This window comes from Eumetopias jubatus, unplaced genomic scaffold (assembly GCF_037043125.1).
Source record: "Eumetopias jubatus isolate StellerSeaLion01/CBP00866 unplaced genomic scaffold, mEumJub1_p1.0 scaffold_12, whole genome shotgun sequence".
NCBI lineage: Eukaryota > Metazoa > Chordata > Mammalia > Carnivora > Otariidae > Eumetopias > Eumetopias jubatus.
Window position 1 is genome coordinate 78,757,887 of NW_028274818.1, and position 22,254 is coordinate 78,780,140.

The following is a 22,254-nucleotide window of genomic DNA, read 5'->3' on the forward strand; positions in this document are numbered from 1 at the left end:
CCCCCAGTCCCAGTTTCAGTTCCGGGCCCCCCTGCTCCGCAGTCATTCCCATTTCCCAGGCCCCTGTTGTGCAGTCGCTCCAGTCTCCACACGGGCATGGTGTCGTCTCTGGACACTGTTAGTTGGATGACCCCTGAACCGCGTGCCCCCCGTGGCTCTCGGTCCCCAGAGGACTGTGAGTTCTCCAGCCTCTTTGTCTTCCCCGCCCCTCCCCTTCCCTCGTGTCCTGTCCCCCGGTGCTTTGCTGTTCCAGTTACCAGTTGTTCCCAGTTACGCTCTCAGGGTCCCTCTCTGGTCCTTGCTTCTTACATTTTGGTCCTTTTTTTTTTTATACTCCCGCTCCTTTGAGTTCTTTTCCTAGCTCATTTGAGGTCTCCCTCGCCCTGTCAGCACCCCTTCCCTTCTTGTTCAGCACTGAACCCATCTGGGGACCATCGCGTTGCCCTTCCCAGCCCACCATCCCCCTCTCCCGCCCGTAGGGAGGGGTGTGGTTTTTGGTGGGGAGGCCGGGAGTGGGCGGGAGGTGGGTGTGGACAGCTTGTGCTCCGCGTTTCTGAAGTTTAGTCCCAAGACTTGGACGTGTATGCTCAGCCCTTCTCTGAAGCGATCTACTGGTGTTTTGGTGCTAAGTCATTCCTGGGTGTTGTGTGTGCAGAGGGACTCCGGGAAGCCTCGCAGTCCGCCCTGTCTGGGATCTGGATTTACTTAGGAGGACCCGCCTATCCTCACACTGCCTGTTTTCCTCTTACTGTGGAGTTGCCTCTGAAGAGTCCCTGCATCCAGCTACCTTGGCCCTAGCCTTTCACCCAGGCATTTCTGGAGGTTGAGGAGGAGGGGGGAGGGCAAGGTGAAGGAGCTGGGTCTCTCTTAATGTTTAACTCTTGAGTTATCTCCGTGGGTCATTTTTTTTTTTTTAAACAAGTCATGCGCCTTTTGTTTTGCTGTTCAAGAGCAAGATTTGTGAAATTGTTGGTTCTAATGAGGGAGCTGGGAAGGGGGTTTCCTGGGAGATAGTCCGTACAGCTTCTGTTGTCAGAGCACGTGACTTTTGGCCTCATTAAACTTCTGGTCCTTGAACATTAGTGATACTGCAACAAAGAGGTGATGAGCTGGTTTCCACCGAGCACGTAGGTAGTACAGCCTGGTTTAAGTGCAGGCCCTGGAGCCAGACAGCCTGAGTTCAAATTCTGACTCTGCTCTATAAAGCTGTGTGTGTTTACGACCATTCTGAAGTCCCAGCAAAATGGGGGTAAATAATAGTACCTGTCACCTAGGCTTATTGCAGTGACTAAATAACTTTATTTAGGTGCTGTGCTTCTTAAATGGTATGTACATAGGAACTTAGACCAGTTGTTTCCATAAGGACCCAGCTGGGGTTCAAGTGGGGTTGTTTTCTGACCCAGTTCTGGGACAAGGGCTGGGGCTAAGTATGCCTTGAAAATCTCTTGCTTTTATTTTTTTAAATTATTTTTTATTTTATTTAAATTCAATTAATTAACATACAGTGTATTCTTAGTTTCAGAGGTAGAGTTTAGTGATTGCATATCACACCCAGTGCTCATTCCATGAAGTGCCCTCCTTAATGCCCATCACCCAGTTACCCCATCCCTCCACCCACCTCCCCGCTCCAGCAATCCTCAGTTTATTTCCTATAGTTGAAGAGTCTCTTAGGGAAAACCTCTTGCTTTTAATATGACCAAGGAGACTCTGCCTCAAGCTCAGGGTTCTGGACCATTCTCCTGCCTTGATCACAGGAACAGTGAAATTGATGAGCCAAGGGAAATTGGTCAATGTGTCCTTCAAGAACCAACTTAATATCAAAGATAACGAGGTTTTGAAATTTAATTTAAAAAATCATTACAAATGGAAACCAACAGATGGCTTTTTTAGGAAAAAGCATTCAAGATGAAAGCCTTCTTTTGGAGAGATTGTAATTGAGGCCGAAAAAGTGGTTGCTGAGGACAGAAGGGAAGTCCAAGGTATTTCAATTTTTTCTTTCCCCAAGTTTTATTGAGAAGTAATTAACATACATCACTATATAAGTTTAAGGTGAACAGCATGATTGACCTATGTTGTGAAATGATTACCACAAAAGGCTCAGCTAACATCCATCCTCTATGGATACAATAAAAAGAACAAAAAGAAAAGAATAAATTTTTCTTTCTGATGAGACCTCTTAGGATTTACTCTCTTAACTCCTATATGTTGTACAGCAGTGTTAGTCATCATGTGACATCTCTAGTGCTTATTTATCTTATAACTTGGCAGTTTCTACCTTTTGAACCTCTTCCTCCAATTACCGCCTTCACGTGTCTTGAGAATACAGTTGAAACAGGGTCTTCCCACCCTTGGGATTGATGACCAGCATACAATAAAATAATGTTGCGTGGAAGTATTTCCTCTCTTTCCTCTGTCCTTTTTTTCAATAGAAAATTTCAGACGTCTCCAAAGTGGAGAGAATAGTGTAGTGAGCATTTACCATCTCGTGACCAGCCCCTATGCAGTCCCCTATATATAGCTGTCTTTTTTACCTCTGTCCCCAGTTTCTTTTGAAGCAAATCCCAGACACTGAATCCTTTCATCTGTAAATATTTTAATATATATCTCTAAAAGATAGGGACTCTTTTAAAAAAAATAGCTCAATTTCATTATCATACTTAGAAGAACTGAGCAATAATTCATAAATATCATCAGATATTAAATGTTCAAATTTCCATAATTGTCTTATAATTTTATAGTGTGTTTTTTAGACTCAGGATCTAAATAAGGTTGAAACAATGCAAATTGGTTTTTTTTTTAAGTCTTTTAGTCCTCTCTTTAGTTTTAGTTTAATTGTTATTTTTTTAGCGTTTAGTATATTCACAGAGTTGTGCCCACATCACCATAATCAGTTTTAGAACATTTTTGTTTGTCCAAAAAGGAACCCGTGTACCTGTTAGCAGTGGTTCCTCATTCTCCCTCCCCTTAGCCCCAGGCAGCCACTAATCTACTCTATCTTGGGTTTTTACCTCTTTGGCATATTTCATATAGATCAAATCATACAACGCCGTAGGGTGCTTCTAAGCTGTATCATATTGTAGCATGTAGCTGTTTACTTCATTCCATTTTGTGTTTGAATACTGTTTCATTTTATGGATATTACACACTTTGTTTAACCATTTGTCAGTTGATGGACATTTGACTTGTTTCCACTTTTGGCTCCTCTGAATAATGCTGCTGTGAACATTCACGTACGAGTTTTTGTGTGGGCATGTGCTTTCATTTCTCCTGGGTCAATATCTGAGAGTAGAATTGCTGGCTCCGGGGCGCCTGGGTGGCTCAGATGGTTAAGCGTCTGCCTTCCGCCCAGGTCATGATCCCAGGGTCCTGGGATGAAGCCCTGCATCGTGCTCCCTGCTCCGCGGGGAATCTGCTTCGCCCCCTCCCTCTGCTTTTCCCCCTGCTCATGCTCCCTCTCTCTGTATCTCTGTGTCTCGAATGGATAAATAAAAAAAATCTATTAAAAAAATTGCTGGCTCCATTTGAACTGTCAGATTCTGCCAAAGTTGGCCACACTGTTTTCCATTCCCACCAGCACTGTATGAAGTGTGAAGGTTCTGGTTTCTTCACATCCTTGTCAACAGTCTTTTTGATTATAGCCATTCTAGTGGGTGTGAAGTGGTATCTTTTTGTGGTTTTGATTTGCATTTCCCTAATGATCAATGACCCGGTCAGCATCTTTCCATGTGCTTATTGGCTCTTTGTGTATATCTTCTTTGTAGAAGTGTTTGTTCAGATCCTTTGTCCATTTTTAAATTGGGTTTTTATTGTTGAGCTGTAAGAATTCTATATAATTTCTGGATACAAGTCCCTTAGATGTGTTACTTACAAAAATTTTCTCCCATTTTGTGTTTTTTTCCTCTTTCTTGATTGTATCCTTTGAAGCACAAAACATTTTTTTTTAAACTAATAGGTTCCTCTTTTCTCTCTCTTTTTACCCCTCACAATTTTTGTTGAAGGAAACAGTTCACCCTGGTTGTTACAGGATAGATTGTTTCTTTGTGGGATTTTGCTGACTGCATTCTTGTGGTGTGGTTTGACACGTTTCTCATTCTCTTGTATTTCCTATAAATTGGCAGTTGTAGCTGAAAATGTTTGAGTCAGAGGTCAGACGGTTTCAAGGCCAAGCGCATTAAGTGCAAATCCCCAGGAAGTGGAATGCCTAGGTAATGCATACGCGAGATAAATGAGTATCCTGAGGCCAGAAACAACTAGGATGACCATTAACAGGGGAGATAATGCATGTATGTGGTATGGTCACATGATGGAAAACCTCAAAGACGTTAAAAGGAATAAAATGGATTTATGCACATCACATAATGTTATCTCAACATTAACCTTCTCTAAAAAGAAGCAGAGTGCAGAATTATACTAAAATATATACCTTGCTGCACATTAAAACATGCATATGAAACAATGTTTGTGGATTTGTATATGTGTGTAGAAGTAAACAATTGGTCTGGAGGAAGGATACTTGCTACAAGTGGGTGGTTGTCTTAGGGTGATAGCAGTCATGATTTCTTTGTTTCTCTTTAAAGAATCCAGTAGGTAGGAATACTTGATTTCCAGCCTCTCTAAGCAAAGGAATTACGAATTTCAGATAATGCTTTTGTTCTTACTTGGAAAGTAGAACTTGAAGGGCCGGAAAGTCATTATGATTCTCAAGTACTGTCTTTCCTAAGACCAGATTTGAAGGTCCTTGGTGCTCATTTCCATCAGTAATGAATCTGTCAAGAATCTTTAAAAACCCAGTTTCAAGGGTGGGGAAAACTTGACCCAGAGAGGTCAGATAATTTGTGGAACCGTCAAGCTCTAGGGGCCTGATAGACCAGGGTTTGGGGCTTGGTGGGTAATTTACTGCTGTTTCATGACTGATGTTTGTGTACATTTTAGCGGCTTTATCTTATTTTTCTGGAATGCTGAGGGTCATGGTTTTCTCTTTGGCATTGACTGGGTCCTTTCCAGCAGTAGCTTGTGTTTGGGATAAAGAATCAGCTGAAGCGAATGAATGGAAAAAAGAATGTTTGTGGTTTTCATTCAAAGCAGAAAAAGTGATGATATCAACTCCCCTCCCCCCATGAAGGCACCAGATTGATTTATTGTGGCAGATTATAAGAAGTAAGTGTTATACCGTCAGCAAATATTTGACTACGTCCTATGCTGGTAAGTGGCAATGGACTAAATCTCATTGACATCACCTCTCCTGCTTTCTTGTTGTAACCAATAAGAAGTCAAGTTCTTAGAGCTCTTAAAGCATGAAACCAAAATCCAAGATTTTATGGACTTCTCTAAATTCTGGCAATGTGTACATAATTCCAGATAAAGCCCCTTCCATCCTGCCACCATCTTGTCTGTACATAGGCCATGCATTCTCAGGGGGAGCGAAAATTGGTTCTCGAGGGAGAGAGAGATTTTAATGTTGTGTGTAAAGCACAGGTATGTGTGCAGTATGTAAACAGATACACAGTATACTTGTGGTATTAAAATTTCATGGAGAGTATGATCAAGAAAACGTCTGAAAAGGATCCTAAGAGGGAAGGTAATGAACAAAAGGTTGAGAAACACTGGTATGTGCTGAAGTAATTTTACCATTACCATATAAACTTGCATTTTGCCTTTACCCTTAGCATTTTAGGATAAAACTTTGCCACATTGGTACGTGGTCTTCATATTGATCACTTTAACGGACTTCATAATCCATCATTAATCCATCGTTTTGCATGTAGTATAATTTTTAAAGTATTTGATTCTACTTATGGAAACTTAGCTTATTTTCCTCCCTTTCCCCTCCCCCCCTTATTTGGTTCCTATTATAAGGAATGATGAAGTGACATTTTTGTTTAAGGTAGTTTTCCTTCCTTTACATTGATATGTCTTTAGGATGATTTCCCTGAAATAGCCATAACATGAAAGTATTGATAGTTCTTGATTGCTCTGGCTTTCAGAGTGTTTGTAGTAGGTTAAAATGCTGCTAGTAAGAGTGAGGACTCAAGTGGCAGCAGAGCCTGGCCAGAAATTCAGGGTTCAACATTCAGCATTTCCTGAATGACAGTTTAGTGCTTCTTCTGTCACTTAGCAGAGGGCTGTACTGTTGGTGTCTGTTGAAGCACATCGAATGAATGCACCAAAAAATATTTTGTTGGAGTAATGGGTGTGTTAGCCAGGACTTTTCAGTTGCATGTGGCAGAGTAGAAGTTGATTTCAGAAAAATTGGAGTTTAAAGCGTCTTGTAATGGAAATGTCTAGGGATAGGGCTGTCTTCAGGCTCGGTTGCATTCAGGTGCTTAGTCATCAGGACTACCTTTCTGTCCAGTTTGAAACTCTGCTTTCCTCTCTGTTGGCTTCATCCTCCAATAGCCTCTTCTCCATGGAGGCAAGATGGCTACCAGCAGCTCTTGGGTCTCATCCTACAATGTAGCAACACCTGAGCCAAGGGTGGGCCTCTTTCCCAGTTGCTCCAGCAAAAGTCCTGAGGCTGACTCACAGCAGTCTGGCGGGCTGTGTGGTCATCCTGGAACCCATCACTGTGGCTTTGGTTGGCCAGGTCTGGATGGCAGGCCCAGTCCAGAGCCCAAGGGTGGCATCTGACTTACTTGTCTGGATAGAGGATGAACTGAAGGGGGAGGGCTGTTGTAATTCTGAATGGAGCCCTCAGGGAAGGCCTCGCAGGGAAGGTGAGATTGAGCAGAGACCTGAGGGAGAGGAGGGTGACTCCTGGGTTTGCTACTGAGCAGCTGAAAAGAGTAAACATTGCCTTTCACTGAGGTGGGAAAGGCTGTGGAACATCAGTTTTGGGTGTGGGATGTAGCAGTTTGAAGCCTTCAGGGGGAGCGAGGACTCTTTCCCAGGCCCTGACTTCTGTGTGCCAGTCCTAGAGCCCTCCAGAGGCCTGGTGGTGTTGCCTCCTCTGTCCTTGCTGCCCCACCCTGCTGGGCCTGTGCTCCCAGGCTTCCTGCTTGGAGGGAACCTTGCCCACCGCATCTTATTTTTCCTTGCCTGAGCTGCATATTTGGGGATCTGCTCTTTTCTTCCCCATCTAAAAAAAAAAAAAAAAAGGCAAAAAACCCAAAATGACATTAAAGATTATTGTGAAAACATGGGATAGCCCTATAAATATACCTCCCTAGAACATTAAATATTTAGATTTTTAGGTATTCCACTTCTGTCTTTGCGCAGTGCATATGCATTTTACATAATTGCCCTGAGTCTACATCTGAATTAGTGTTTCCATTTACATTATAGCATTTATCCATGTGCCTTCCTGTCACAATTATTTAAAAAGGCTGCATAACGTTCCACCAAATGGATATACCATTGTAGGAAAAGAAAGTAAATTCCATTTACAATGTTCTAGGATGGAATTGGCAAACGTTTTCTGTAGAGATGCAGATAGTAAATAATTTCTGCTTCGTGGGCCATCTGGTCTCCGTCCCAACCACTCATCCTTGTTGTAGCATAAGGCAGCACAGTCAATCAATAAATGAAAGGATGTGGCTGTGTGCCAATAAAACTTTATTTAGAGGAACAGGCAGCAGCTGGATTTGGTTAGTTTGCTGACCCCCGTTCCAGGACACTACCAGAAAAGTCTATGTGCCCATGATGCCATGTTTCGGCAGTCATTGGGGTGTAGTGGAAAAAAGTTGGGATTCAGACAGCCCTGGATTTAACTCCCCGTGGAAGAGCCTGAGCATGTTATTGAACTTCTCTGACTCAATTCCCTCATCAGAAAATGGAAATGAAAGCAAGTGATGAACATACAGGGCCTTACTCAGTACCTGGAGGATGGAGGAACTGGTGAAATTGTCACTTACTCCTTTTCTCATTTCCCCCCTTCGTCCCCTCTAGCCTAGTTTCCAAGGTGTCAGAAAGGTGTTTTTTGATATTTTGGTAGCTTTTTGTATGCACTGCCTTGTTGCCTTTCAGAACCCACCGCCCCAATATGTTGTTAGTGGCGGTGTGTGCATGTTTCCCCATAGCTTGTCAGCATTAAATGTTTCTTGGTGAATTGAGTAGTTATATAATGCTAACATGTGGCAGCTAATTTAGTAGGTTTATAATTTGCAATTGCCCAACCATGAGGGAAGATACACTTCTCCTTCAAAATGTTTGTACAGTGACATTTTGGTATTTTTCTAAGCAGAGATTGGCAAACTGTGCCAGCCCCCCTGTTTTGTGAATAAAGTTTTATTGGAACATAGACACAACATCCATTTGTTGACTATTGTTTATGGCTGCTTTCACTCTACAATGGCAGAATTGAGTGGCTGTGACAAGAGACCTTATGGCTTGGAAAGCCTAAAATACTTACCATTTGTTCTCGACAGAAAATGTTTGCTGAGCCCTGCTCCAGAGTCAATTCTTCACCCGTTGATGAATATGCTGTTGACTTAGTCTTTGACCTTTGACCTCACAAGTCCACTTGGATGGCCTGAGGCCATCTGTCTGCCTTGAAGCAGAGCCAGTCTCTTTCCATTGTGTGGTGGTGGACAGTCTTTCCTTTTGTCCTGGCCCAGCTGTGCGGCTTTGCCCCACAGTACAGGGAGCGCCTTGACTTTGGGGAAGAATGAAGTCTGTTTTATCTGTTCGTGTGCAAACGCTGAGTGGACAACCCTGCTGCTTCTCTCGGCTCATGACACACATGCACGAGGCTGCTGCTGTGTGTTGGCTCCTTCTGGTCCTCTCTGTTTAAAGCAGCCACTTGGGGAGCCACAGAACCTAACCCCAGAGCCTTGATTCGACAATTGTTGGGCTCCTTCTGTGAGTCTGGGTCGGGGTTGGGGGGGATTAATGTGCTCCACCCCAGAGAAGGCTCACAGTCTAGGATAGGCACAAGGAGCAGGTTTATGATTCCCCATAATCCTTTCTATAGGGATTATACTAGGGCTGTGATGTGGCTGGAGGGTCACGGGAGCACCCTATAGAGAACAGTTTATTGTGCCCAGGGCAGGAAGGTTTCTCACAGAAAGGGACAGTTGAGCCAGCCACTGGGAGGTTGGTTTGTCCTTAGTGACCCTTTGCAGAGGGCTCCCTGTCTGCAAGTTGAGCTGCCTGAGGTTGGCCTGGCCTTGTGAAGATTGGCGGGCCTGGGCATTGGGGTAAAGTGTTGGGGTGCAGTTCCTGGGGCTAGTGATTGGTTTCTCCAAACCTCAGTTCCTTTATCTGTTACGATGGTGCTGTCCGCTCAGCCATCTTACAGGTGGATATGAAGGTTTAATGTGTGTCTCAGAACAGAAAATTGTTAGCAGATCTGGCCCCGAGGTGTGTCATATTTGGTTCACGCAGAGTTGGCTGAAACAGTGCTCTAAAAAGTATACAGCAGGTGCCAACTAGTTGACATGAAAGTCTTGAGTTTCTGGCTTCTCTGGAAAAACCAGAAGATGGGGCAACTGCTTGCTGGAGTTGCTGTGAGGCGTGACCTGCTGGAGCCCAGTAGCAGCTGCTATTTCTACAGAGACACCCGCCTTGCCCCCTTCTCCCTACCTCACCCTGCTTTTCCATTCTCCGCCTGACCCTGGAGGGATGGGGGTGGGGATGGGGGGCGGGGCAGGGTCTGATCTTGGTCTTGGGCACGCCCCTGGCCTATGTGAGGCCGCCCTTTCTGCCCACTCCTCTTGATTCTGCTTTGGAATGGTGGTGGGTTTTGGGGGATGATGGAAGTTACAGAACAAAGCACCAGCACTAAACTCACCACTGGGCCGAGAGCGCCGAGCATCCTATGCCTGCAGATGTGACTGAGCATGAATTCTAGCAGTGAGCACAAGCTGATGGTGTATCTGTCCCTTGCAGGGCTCCAGTTTGGGCTCTAAGTTATAGGGTGAGGGAAGATGGGAACACAGTGGAGGTGTGGGTCTGGTCTACAGTCTTCTGGGGATCCCCTAACATGTAACCATCTTACTGCTTACTGGGTGGCCATAAAGTTTGCAAACACAGACACTGTTGTTTTAATTTGTAAAACCCCCATCAGATTAATTCTGCTAGGGCAGTGGTTGGCAAACTATGGCCCGTAGGGTAAATCCAGCCCAAGGCCCATTTTGGTAAACAGCTCTGCTCCTTCATTAATGTATCGTCTATGGCTGCTTTTGAGATATAAGAGCAGAGTTGATTAGTTGGGACCATATGACCTGCAAGGCCTAAAATATTTACTATCTGGCTCTTTACAGAAAACGTTTGCTGACCCCTGTCCTAGGGCACGCTAAAGGTGGAGGTTTAATTCGGTGAAAACCAGAAATACACATCGTCTGAGACAACCCACTGCGAGCTTCGGACTTGATAAAAACCGAGGGTTAACTGCAGTTTTGCAGGGTGCATGGAAGGAACAAATCACAGAATATCATTGAGTGTATCATGTCTTCGTTATATAATATCAGTAAGTCATTTGCTGCCACCTGTGCTCCCAGATGTTATGGCCGCTGTGTAGATTATCAATCAGTGCAGGGTGAAGGCGCTGGGGGCAGAAGGGCACCAGAACGGCCGGCATTCTAGGCAGGGGTGGCTCTCCGTGAGAGCCTGGTGGCTCCTGTGAAGGACAAGCTGGCCAGGGCAGCCGAGGAGTGGGGTTGCAGCTGGAAGGGCATGTGGGTGCAGGCATGGCTTTCAGTAAACTTGGGGGAGATATTACAACATCCTCGTTAGCTGTAAGAATTGCATAGATGAGAAGAAACAACTGACCGGGGGACAGTTGCCCGAGTGTGTCCTCGAGCAGACGAGAGGAGACAGGATTCAGAGCACCAGTTGAGGTTCAAGTTATTTAGCCTCTGAGAGCCTCAGTTTCATCATCTCTGAAATGGGACAATCACATGTACTTCAGGGCAGAATTTCCTCATTGCAGCACTGCTGACATTTTGGGCCAGGTAATTCTCTGCTGTGGGCGCACATCCTGTGCCCTGGAGGAGGGGTAGCAGCATCCCTGGCCTCACCCCCTCGTGGCACCCTCCTGAGTTGTGCCAGAAATATCTGCATACGTTGACAAATGTCCATGGTGGGGGCGAAATCACTCTGGTTGAGAATCATTTATCTATACCCACCCCTCATAATTACACCTCCCTGAACTCCCCTTATTTGAGTGTGCCTGTTGTTTCCTGTTAGTAGCCCCATGATCAGACCTCTTAGCATCCCACCCGCTCAGTGTAATCAGAAATATGGAAGAGATGTGAGCATGGGGTCGGGGGGCTATCTGGAGTCCTCTTGTCTACCCGCCAACCCCCCCAGGGCAAATCCTACTGTACCTGTCCCTTTGGTTTGGAATGTGCTCTGGGCCATTATTTGCTTGTGGCAGCCCTTCCCATAAAAACATTATTTTACTGAAGTGAAATTAACATAACATAAAACCATTTATGTTTTTAATACTATTAAAACCATGAATAATTGCTCAATTTTAGAATTAACAATTAGTAAAACAACCATCTTAAAGTGAGCAATTCAGTGGCATTTAGTACGTTCATAATGTGCCACCACTCTCTGTCTAGTTATGAAAGATTTTCATCCCCCCAAAGGGAGAGTCCGTTCCCATTAAGTAGTTGTGTTGTATCTGCATTGATTTACCTATTCTGGTCCTTCCCATTTTTTTAAGCACAACGCAAGTTCCCCCTTTTTCAGTGAGCCTCCCTTGGCTCCAGCAAAAGGGTAGCATGGTTTGGTGGACGGAGCACTGGCCTAAGAGTCAGGCAGACCAGGGTCTTATCCTCTGATGCACCACTTGTTTTGTTGCATGACTTTGGGCAGAATTCCTTGCATGCAGTGACATCCGAAGAACATTGCCCTTTCTTTCCTTCCTTGAACCTTCGTAGTGTGTGCATCGCAAGGATTAGCCTTCAACCAGAGAAATACCTGGCATGACTTCACTTCTGCCACTGCATAGAGAGGTTGGGAAATGCCACTGTGTAAGTGCATATGTGGGCTTGATCAAGTGACCTAACATCCTCTGTGGGTGGCAGCGGTATTTACCTTGATCTCTAGAGTTGTTGCAAGGATGAGAGAAGGAATATACATAGAGTTCCAGGTTCATCTTGCTTGTTTTCCCCTCCCTCCATGCCCTGGGCCCTTTTTCATTTATTCCACCCAGTGCAGTGAGCACAGAGGCCTGGATTGAGTAGCTTTCTTGCGCTTTAGAGAGAAACCAGTTGAAGGCATGTCTTAGGGCCAGAGGTCTTACATCTCTGGGTATAGGGTTGCCAACCACAACAAGAGTAATAATAGCTAATATGTAAAAAGTGCTTGGTCTAAGCTAGGCACTGTTTTAGGTGCACAGTTAACACTCACTCACTCAGTAGACCTAGGAGGGGCAGAGGGGGTCAGTAACCTGGCCCATGGTCACATAGCTGGCGGTGAGGATTTGAATTTGGGCTATTCCATTCTTAACCCCTGCTCTGTCTCCCTAGGAGGTAACTGAGGGCTGGAGGTTTGTGGTAAAAAGTAATGTAGGATCCTAAGGATTCTAAACATTAAAGACAACAGGGATGCACATGAGCCAGGTGATTGATTTTTCACATGCACATGTGACTTCCGAGTTAGAGCGCAGGGGGTCACTACATTTCTCTGACAGCTTTGTGGCCCCCTGGGGATACTCCCTGGGGGCACCTTTACATTTTCTATTCTCATTTTTGATGGTGATCTAAGAAATTAAAAAGAAGCCTGGTTTTTTTTTTTTTTTTTTTTTTTGGCTCATCTGGTCAATAGTGTGGACTGAGGGCTGCCCTTAGAAAAGAAAGAGAGCAGGAAGGTTGGGGCTTCCTTCAAGAGAATCACCCCTGAGCTGCAGTTGGGCTGTGACTGCAGGTTTGTTGCAAGGCTTGAGAGCCAGCAAGATTTAGCAGACGGCTAAGCCTGGAGCTAGTGGACTTGAAACTGAATCCCTCCTTGGGTACTTCCCATGAGACTGCCCTTGGGTGCTCCACACTGAGCCTCAGTGCTCTGGTGAATGGAGCCACGTTTCCTATGTCAAAGATGAAATGTCAGTCACTTAATGGCTTCCCCACTGTTGAGGCTCAGTGGGTAGGCGTTGCCTCCCTGCTCCCCTCCGGTGGTTGCAGTGTTTGAGACGGGGGGATTCTTTTTGGCCCTGGCAGGGGTGCTGTAGTCTCCTCTTGCTCACTGGAAAAAGACAGGAAAGACACTGGTAGCATAGATTGCCTGCCTGTCTGCACGGGGGCCCCATGTTCCAGACTGCGGAGCTAGGAGAGTATGATCTCATGCAGAAACCAGTGCCCGGAGAAGGGAAGTGACTGTCCCTGTCACATGGCCAGCAAGCGGCTCTGTTGGGATGAGAACTCATGATGCCTTGTGACTTCCCGCTGGTCCTCCTTCCGCTGCTCCTCGTGGCCATGGTCCCCCGGGCACCTCCTGCAGTTCGTACATGCTCCCAAGGCCTCATGTGCTCCCTCCACCCTCTGAGACTCCCTTCTCTGAATCCCCAGTTAGAGCCAGGATGGCCACAGGTGCCTCTGCTGAGGTCAGGACTGCCTCACTCGGGTACACTTCTCACCTGCCGAGGGATTGCAGTCAGGGAGGGTGAGTGGAGGGCTGATCCTCTGTAGTGAACAGGGTTTTCTTCCCACCACAAAGAGAGGCTTTGCGGGGTAAGGCAGAGGAGGCTGCTGACATCTCATCTAGAAAGAGCAGTGGATCCAGATACTGTAAAAAAGAACCCGGATCATCATGCAAATCAGGAAGGGTAGGGTGTGAAATCCTCGCTGTGCTAGCGTGGGTCAGGAACCAGCAGCATCAGCACCATCCGGGAACTTGTGAGAAACGCCCAATCCCAGGTCTCATCCAGACCTGCTGAATCAGAACCTGTCTTTGACAAGAGCCTGGCAGATTTCGTGTGAATACAAAAGCTTGAGAATCACTGCACTAAAAATGATCAGTCATGAGATGATGGAGATTTTTATTTTCATTTTACCTGCTTTCCTGATTTATAATTATTTTTTTACATGATTACTTTTTTTTTTATTGTGGTTCAATACATGACAAAATTCACCATCTTAACCACTTTTAGGCAGACAGTGCAGTAGTATTAAATACATTCACACTGTTGTGCAGCCATCACCACCGCCCATCCCCTTGACTATCCATCTTGTAAAACTGAAACTCAGTTCCCATTAACAATAACTCCCCATCCTCCCCTCTCCTCAGTCCCTGGAAACCACCATCATATTTTCTGTCTCTGATTTTGACTACTTCTTATGAGTAGAATTGTGGTATTTATCTTTTTGGGGACTGGCTTATTTCACTCAGCCTAAAGTCCTCAAGGCTCATCCATGTAGCATAGTGCAGAATTTCCTTCTTTTTGAAGGCTAAATAATAGTGCATTGTGTGGATAGACCCCATTTTGCTTATCCGTCTGTCGATCGACACTTGGTTGCTTTCTCGTCTCAGCTACCACCAAGGATGCTGCTATGAACATGGGCGTACAGTATCTTTTTGAGACCCTGCTTTCATTTCTTTTGGGTGTCTACCCGGATGTGGAATTGCTGGGTCATATGGGGATTCTATCACATAAATTACTTCTTTGATTAGAAAAAAAATAGCAAAGGCATTTCAGGGTGGAAAACCTTGTCAAGTTTCCAGCTGGTATTGCCCAAGGGCGGGTAGGGTTGTTGGATGCAGTGCTTGGAAGAAGGAAGAAAGAAAGCCTCACTTGTCCATCCTGGTGTTAGAGAGAGAAGAGCAGAAGCCAAACCTGCTAAACAAGAAAGTAGGATTTACTGGTAGACATAGGTATCAAGGGAGGTGTCTGGGGACTTTGGGCAGGGGGGTGGTCTCCAGATGTCCTGAATGACCCTTCAAACCCCCTTTCTCAAGGCCCCTCCAGAGAAGAATAACAATGACAACGTTGGGGAAGTCAGTTGCTATCACCGGGTGTCCGTGGCGTGTCTACTCCCTGGTTTCATCTGTGGGCCTGGAGTGAGGCAGGAACCTTGTGTGGTGGCCCCGACACAGACTCTCGAGGGGCATGGTCTTGAGTAAGAATCATAGTTCCACCAATTAGTATTCAAATTAGAACAAAACCTGTTATTTTAGTTCGCAAGGTCCTTTGTGACTAGCCCCTGCCTACCTGTCTGATCTTTCCTTCCTCATTTTTGCTTTTTGCTCAAGTCACGGCAGACTTCCTTCTGCTCCTGGAAGACGAGAAGCCTAGTTTCTTCCTGCCTCCAGGTATCCGCCCTGGCTATCTGCTCTGCCTGGAATGCTGGGCTCCCATGTCTTTCCAGGGTTGCTCCTTCTCTTTATTAAGGGGTCAGCTCACATGTCAGCTCTGTGGGGAGGCCTTCCACCACTGCCCTGGTGAACAGGGCCGTCTTGCCTCCTCCCTGTCTCATCACCCCATTTGGTTTTTCTTCCTAATATGACTCTCTGACATCATCTCAGTTTAGGTTTACTTAGGTGCGATTTTTGCTCCATGGGAGGCTGGATCTTCTGTACCATTACAGTCCCATATCCCCAGCACTCAGCACATTGCCTGGCACACAGTAGAAGTTAAATAAATACTGAGTGGGTCAGTGCACACACTTGCTGTCATCTCTGGGCTTCAGTTTTCCCATCTGCAGCGTGGGGATCCTAATACTTTGCTTGTACGGGGGGTGGGGGAGGTGTAGAAATGACAGGATGTGAGGCATGCAGAGTATTCAGTTTAGTGCCTGGCATGCAGGAAGTGCTTAACACGTGGTCACAGTTGTTATCAACCAAGTGGCCCTGACATAACTCAGATGAGTCACTGACCATCTCTGCGGGAAGGCCTTGCTGGGACTCCCTGGTGAAGTCCATGATAAATTGCCCAAGCAAGAAGCAGCTTGGTGTCACTTCAAGGCCTGTGGTGTGGGGCGTCTGTTCTTGTACCTCTGAATTTGAGTTTCCTTTGACTGTGTTCTCCGTCTGGAGCATCATAGTACAGAGCTGTGTCCCTGTTGACTGGAGTTGCTGGGCCTCCTGTGGACCATCAGATGTAGCTCTATAGTGGTCTCCTTGGTGCTTTGAAGTGTCCCTGCCTCAGACCCTTTTAAATGGAAGTTTGGTGCATGCCACGTGTATCAGTTAGGAATGCTTTGGGCTGCAAATAACAGCCCGGCATCCAGTGGTTTGAACAAATGGGGTTGCTTGCTGTATGAGAGGCCGGAGATTTCTAGTATTGGTTCAGCAGTGAAATGGCGTGAGGGCTGGTGTCTCTCTGGTTCTCTTGGCCTTCCCTCTGGGCTGTTGCCTCATGGCTGTGGTCCCACTCTGCCCAGTGTGGTTATGATGAAGGCGTGAAGGATGGAAGGAGGAGTGAAACCACTAACATCTGTTCCTTTATCAGGAAGGCATGGTTTCCCCCCAGCCCTCCCTTCTGCTTACATCTCATCAGCTTGAACTTCTTAAGGTCAGCCTTCCAAAAGAGGCCGAGAAAAGTAGTAATTAGGCTTTTCAGCTTGTACCGTGGGAGATGGCATGGGGAAAGGACGTTGGAGCCGATGGTGAGGTCAGCCAATGGGCAGTGCCTGCCATACTAGGGAACCTGTGTGGTAAATTAGACTGCTGGTTCTCAGCTGGGGGCAGTTTTGTCCCCCAGAGGGCATTTGGCAGTATCTGGAGACATTTTGCTACAACTAGGGGTGTGTGTGTGTGTGTGTGTGTGTGTGTGTGTGTGTGCGCGCGCGCGTGTGTGTGCGCGCGCGCACGCATGAGCGTGCTTGCTTGCTAATGGTGTCTGGTGGGTAGAGGCCATGGATGATGCTCGGGATCCTGCAGTTCACAGGGCAGCCCCCACCACAGAGATTGATCTGGCCCAAACGTCCGTGGCACCAAGGTTGAGAAACCCTGAGCTAGACCTTTCTGGACACATTTTTTGAATGTGGGAGACATTCGTTGAGCTGCTTTCCTGTGAGGTAGCAACAGGCAAATGGCCAAACTTCACTGGAATGATGTAGATTATTGGTGCCTTCACTGGAGAGGAGGCTGAAGCCCGTTGTGGCAGCAGGCGCGTGTCAAACAGAACTAATGAAGCCTCGTTGCATTTTAGGATCACAGAACAATGACCTGAAAAGACAGTTTCTGCTGGAGCGTCTGCTGGATGCAGTGAAGCAGGTAAGAAGAAAGCTCTTGTTTGACTCTCGGGTCGAGTAACAGTGTCAGGCAACTCATGTCGACGTCCCTTGCACACGGACCTACCCCTACTTTCTGTCTGGGAGCAGTGAGGCTCGTAGCATCCCCCAGGCCACGAGAGAGCAGGGAGGGCACTCAGAAGTACTGACGGAGGAATGCCCCGTGTCCTGACTCTTTAACACCGTGGGGGACCCCGTCCGTCATGATGTCCCTTTGAGAAGGGCTTTGGTGTCAGTGTCAAAGTCTCACTTCCCCTCAGTTGTGTTTCAGGGCAACTCTTCTGGGCGCTGAAGTGGTGGCTGGAGTTAGCGCTCCTTGGGCATAAGAACAAAGACACACAGGAGGAGCGAAGCCATGCCCAGGGTCGCGTGGGTCCTCCAGGTGGGCTCTGCTCTGATGGCTTGATGAGATTTTTGATATCGACTTTTGGCTGGCTGTGGAAGCAAGCTTTGGCACGAGGCTGGCTTCGGTGTGCTTGCCTGTGTGTGGCAGACATGTATGGTTAACTGCACACACGTCAGTCCCGTACCGGGCTCTCCGCTGAGTGCTTCCCCTCTAATCCTTCCAACCATCCTGTGAGGTGGTTCCTGCATGTGTTTCCAGTTTACGGACAAAGAAACGGAAGCTCAGAAAGATGCAATAATTCGCTTAAGGAGTTAGAGGTAGTAAGTAGCAGAGCTAGGACCCAACGCTGGGAATTCTCGGTAGCTCACATTTCGGAAGGCGTCACTGACAATTCTGTGCATGTGGTCACCATATAGGGAGGTCGATACTTTCATAGAGATGCGTGTCAAGTGTTGAAGTGAACCCAGAGAACTTGGCATCTCCCCAGCCTCTAGGCACCCAGGTGTGGTATGTGGTGGAAAGGACACAGGCTTAGGTGAAGCTGGGGCCGAATGCCAGCTTCATCTCTTCAAGGCTGTGTGTGCTGGGGCAACTCATCTAGCCTCTCTGGGCATCCCTCTTCTCTGTCATCGGGTCACTGCTCTCCAGAGGGCTGACGAGGGGATTGCATTTGTTAAAGTAGCTAAAGGGCCCAGCAGTAAATACGGAATCCACATTATTTGTTTCTTTGTCCCAGAAGTGGGAAATACAATAAGAAAATGAAGAGGCAAGTGGGACCACTTTGAATGTAGCTGTTAAACAGAAATAAATTGGAGCCTATGCCCAGAGCTGCTGTTACTATTGTTGTTGTTATGATTTGGGGAGATGGAAGCATTGTACACAGACCTTTTAAAAGTCAATCTTATTGAGGTATAACTGAGGCATGCAATAAAGTACACCGATTTAAAGTGTGCAGTTCCATGAGTTTTGACATACGTATCATTTATTTTTTTTATTTTTTATTGTTATGTTAATCACCATACATGACATCATTAGTTTTTGATGTAGTGTTCCATGATTCATTGTTTGTGCATAACACCCAGTGCTCCACGCAGAACGTGCCCTCCTCAATACCCATCACCAGGCTTACCCATCCCCCTACCCCCTCCCCTCTAGAACCCTCAGTTTGTTTTTCAGAGTCCATCGTCTCTCATGGTTCGTCTCCCCCTTCGACTTACTCCCCTTCATTCTTCCCCTCCTGCTATCTTCTTCTTTTTCTTTTTTCTTAACATATGACATACGTATCATTTAAAAGCATTCATTCTTTGGAGAATAAGTTCTGGAATCTTGCAAGCTTGCTACACACAGAGGTGATTCCACACCTTTAAAAGACAGTAGTGGCTACTGCTGATGGTCATACGGTTTTTGAATTGAATGTTATATAACTAAAAATGTTTAAGATGGTAAATTTCATGTTTTCTATTTTTTACCACAATTAAGAAAGAATGGTTTGCTTTTATGTGTACCTGCCCTGGGTGAAATGTCATGCAGCACAACCGGATGACATGGTTGAAGCTTGAAGCATGCTGCCATAATTTTATAGGCAATCATAACAACTCTGGGGCCCTTTCCAAAGGCACCCATCATCACAGATTTGTGTAAGTTTTAATTGTCCCATTGGGAGCTCTGTGTTCAGGCAGCCAGCCTCTGACATACAGAAGAAGCTTCCTAGATAATCCGCACAAGGCTGTGTGCTTTTGTTTTCCTCTTGGTGTTGTTTTCCCACAAGGCTCCCCACTCTGTACAAGTGGCAGATAAGGCCTTCCTGTAAGCGGTGGCTGGAAGGCTGGGGTGTCCACCATCTCACATCTTGGCTTGACACCTAGGGCACCCTGTGTGTCCCAGGATCTTGAAAGCCTGTGTGGGCTGATTGTGATGTCTGAGTGTCCCATCCCAACTGCCGATCTCAGTGACTTCTCTTTCCCTGCAGTGCCAGATCCGCTTTGGAGGGAGAAAGGAGATCGCCTCGGATTCCGACAGCAGGTAAACATGTCGCTTCTAAAACCATTTATTGTCAAGACCAAAAAGGTGGCCAGAGATGACTAGCTTCTGTATTCTGCCGCTGCAGCTGAGGTGTGTGGGGCTTTAGTTTGGGTGATCTGTAGACCACCCATGCTGTGACTACCTGTCTAGAGTATTTGCAGCTTCCTGTGATGCTCCCTCCCTCTAGTAGTCCATTCCGAGGGAATTCCCTGAAATACCTTTCTACTTAAAGTTATTTTCAGGGTAATTGATCATGATGGCAACTCAGAAATCTAAATGCTTAACAGGTGGGAAATGGTTAATAAAGTGCAGTGCATCGGGAGGACGGAATGTTATGTAGCCATTAAAATTGATGTCCATACAACATTTCTTTATTTTTTTATAAATGCATTATTTGTTCTTAGTATTTATTTATTTATTTATTAAAGATTTTATTTATTTGACAGAGAGAGACACAGTGAGAGAGGGAACACAAGCAGGGGGAGTGGGAGAGGGAGAAGCAGGCTTCCCGTGGAGCCAGGAGCCCGATGCGGGGCTCGATCCCAGGACCCTGGGATCATGACCCGAGCCGAAGGCAAATGCCCAACGACTGAGCCACCCAGGCTCCCCACAACATTTGTTTTAAGCAGAGAAATGCACGTGTAGTAATTTACAAATTATATATGTAGTTGACATAAAAAGAGTAAGACACAAAATTATATGGATGCAGAGTGATGCTAGCTATGTTAAACCACCACTCTGGTGAAAAACACATCAGAATGTGAACAGAGGTAATCCTGGGGTTGAGAATATTGGGAATCCTTACACTTTCTGATATTTTTCGTATTTTACACTGTGGTCATGTGTTTCTTTTATAATTAAAAAAAAAATCCTAAAAATTGCTGTTGAACTTCATGACCCAGGAAGGGCTGATGTAATTGCATAAGCTTTTCACATTGACTGGGAGGAGACGGAAATGTTTTGGCAAAGGTAAGAGACACACAGGCCGTTGCTTTGTAAAATCGTTCGGGGCTGATTCATGGTGGCAGGAGGAGCATTCCCACAAAGGAAGGGAAGAGAACTCACGAGCTCAGCATTCATCTCATCCTGGAGACTGGCCGTGGCCGCCACCCTGCCCAGCAGAGCCAGTCCCCATCTGTCCTTTCAGGTCCCTGTCTGCTACTTTACCAGCTGCGAGCAAAGCACGAAGTGCTACATTTTAGTAGAGCTGCGGGGCCAATTTGAACTGGTACAGATTTAAAACTGTACCCCTCCCTTATTCTCTTTTTTTTTCTCTAGTTTTTCTCCTTAACACTTAGCACCCACCAACAGACTGTACGTTAGGCTTTTTTATTTTGTTGATTTCTGTCTCTGTGTCCTAATGTCAGCTCTATACGGGCAGGATGTTTGCTGTCTTATTCGCTGATGTATCCCTGGCGCCTGGAAGCATGGAGAAGGTGCTCAGGAAAGACTCGCTGTCCGGCTGAGCATGTGCATTGCGTTGTGCCATAGTCAGGTGTTTAAATATCTGTGCCACCACGAGACTCGTGAGCCCTGAGAGCAGAGGGGCGACTCCTCTAGTGTTTTGCATGGGCATTTCGTGCCTGTCACACATTTGCTTCTCAGCATATGCTTGTGGCATCAGATCATTAGACTGGTTTATTGCTTCAGTTTTTATGAGGCTCTACTATGGGGCCTGGCCCCGGTCAGCACAGGGGTCCTGATTTGGGGATGCAAGGTCAGCTTACATCAGAATCATCCGGGAGGCTCACTCATCAATAAGGCAACTCTCCATCCCACCGTAGACTGCCTGTGTATATGCACACGAGCGTGTGCATCCATATGGATGTGTATGTGGTATGTGGATTCAGGACTTCTTCCTCCCTTTTTTTCCCCCCCTCATGATTGTCTAGTCTTTTTCCTGAGAGAATCCATCTCTAAATGCCAACATGTTCTTATATAACAGTATTTACAACTAAGATTTTTATTGGGTACAATATTATGTTTTATAGTAGAAGTTAAAAAGTTCATTCCTTCAATGAGAGCTGTAGTTTATGGCTAAAAGTAGTATGCTGCTTTATATTAATAAGAGTGACTGTTTCGGGCTCCTGCCATTCATGATTCATGTTTATGCTTCGTCTTCAGGACAACCCCGGGAGGAGTGATGGTTTTACCCCTTCTTTACAGATAAGAAAACAGACTCAGAGGTAGGATAATGCAGCCTAGGTTAGACATCTGAGAAAGTTAGACTTGCAAGTGGGACCCTAGTTTCTAGGGCTCCAAAGTTTGTTCTTCCCGTGTTATAGCGCATTGAGTGATTTTGTTAGTTTTGAAGGTGGTTAAAAAAAAAAGTTTTTCCCTCACCTTGAGGGCTCCTTCTCAATAACAGTCTTGGTCTTACCTTTGAAATATGTTTGCATAAAGGTGATATCACATTCATATAGGAAAGTCCACGTCCTTGTCCTTACTCTGTGAGAAAGCTTAAGCTCAGGAGGGAAAGTCTCTGAACATTTTGTTGTGGGGTCTGAAAATATAGATGAGTCTCCTTTCTCCTCCACCCCTGACAAATGGCCCAGCACCAGAAGTGATGTCAGATGTTTTTTCTTCTCTCCAGCTCCCCTGCTATCACCTGTCCCAGTCACCACATCTCCCACGGGATAGCTGCCATAGACTGACTGCCTGTCTTCCTTCTTGTTCTGCTTCCTCTGCACAGAGACTTCTGCAGAATTCAGATGCCTTCCTGTCCGCCCCCCCCCGCCACCTCCTTGGAGAACCTTCCCCTGGCTTCTTTTT

At 46.1% G+C, this 22,254-nt stretch overlaps 1 protein-coding gene across 1 annotated transcript in view; it reads left to right on the forward strand.

The window, feature by feature from the left end:
- Positions 1–22,254, forward strand: part of SNX29 (sorting nexin 29) — a 507,012-nt gene that overhangs the window by 434 nt on the left and 484,324 nt on the right. The window contains exons 2-3 of the mRNA XM_028117489.2: positions 17,033–17,097; positions 19,430–19,482. Of these exons, the coding sequence (XP_027973290.2) occupies positions 17,033–17,097; positions 19,430–19,482 (118 nt within the window). The remainder of the gene's footprint in view (positions 1–17,032; positions 17,098–19,429; positions 19,483–22,254) is intronic.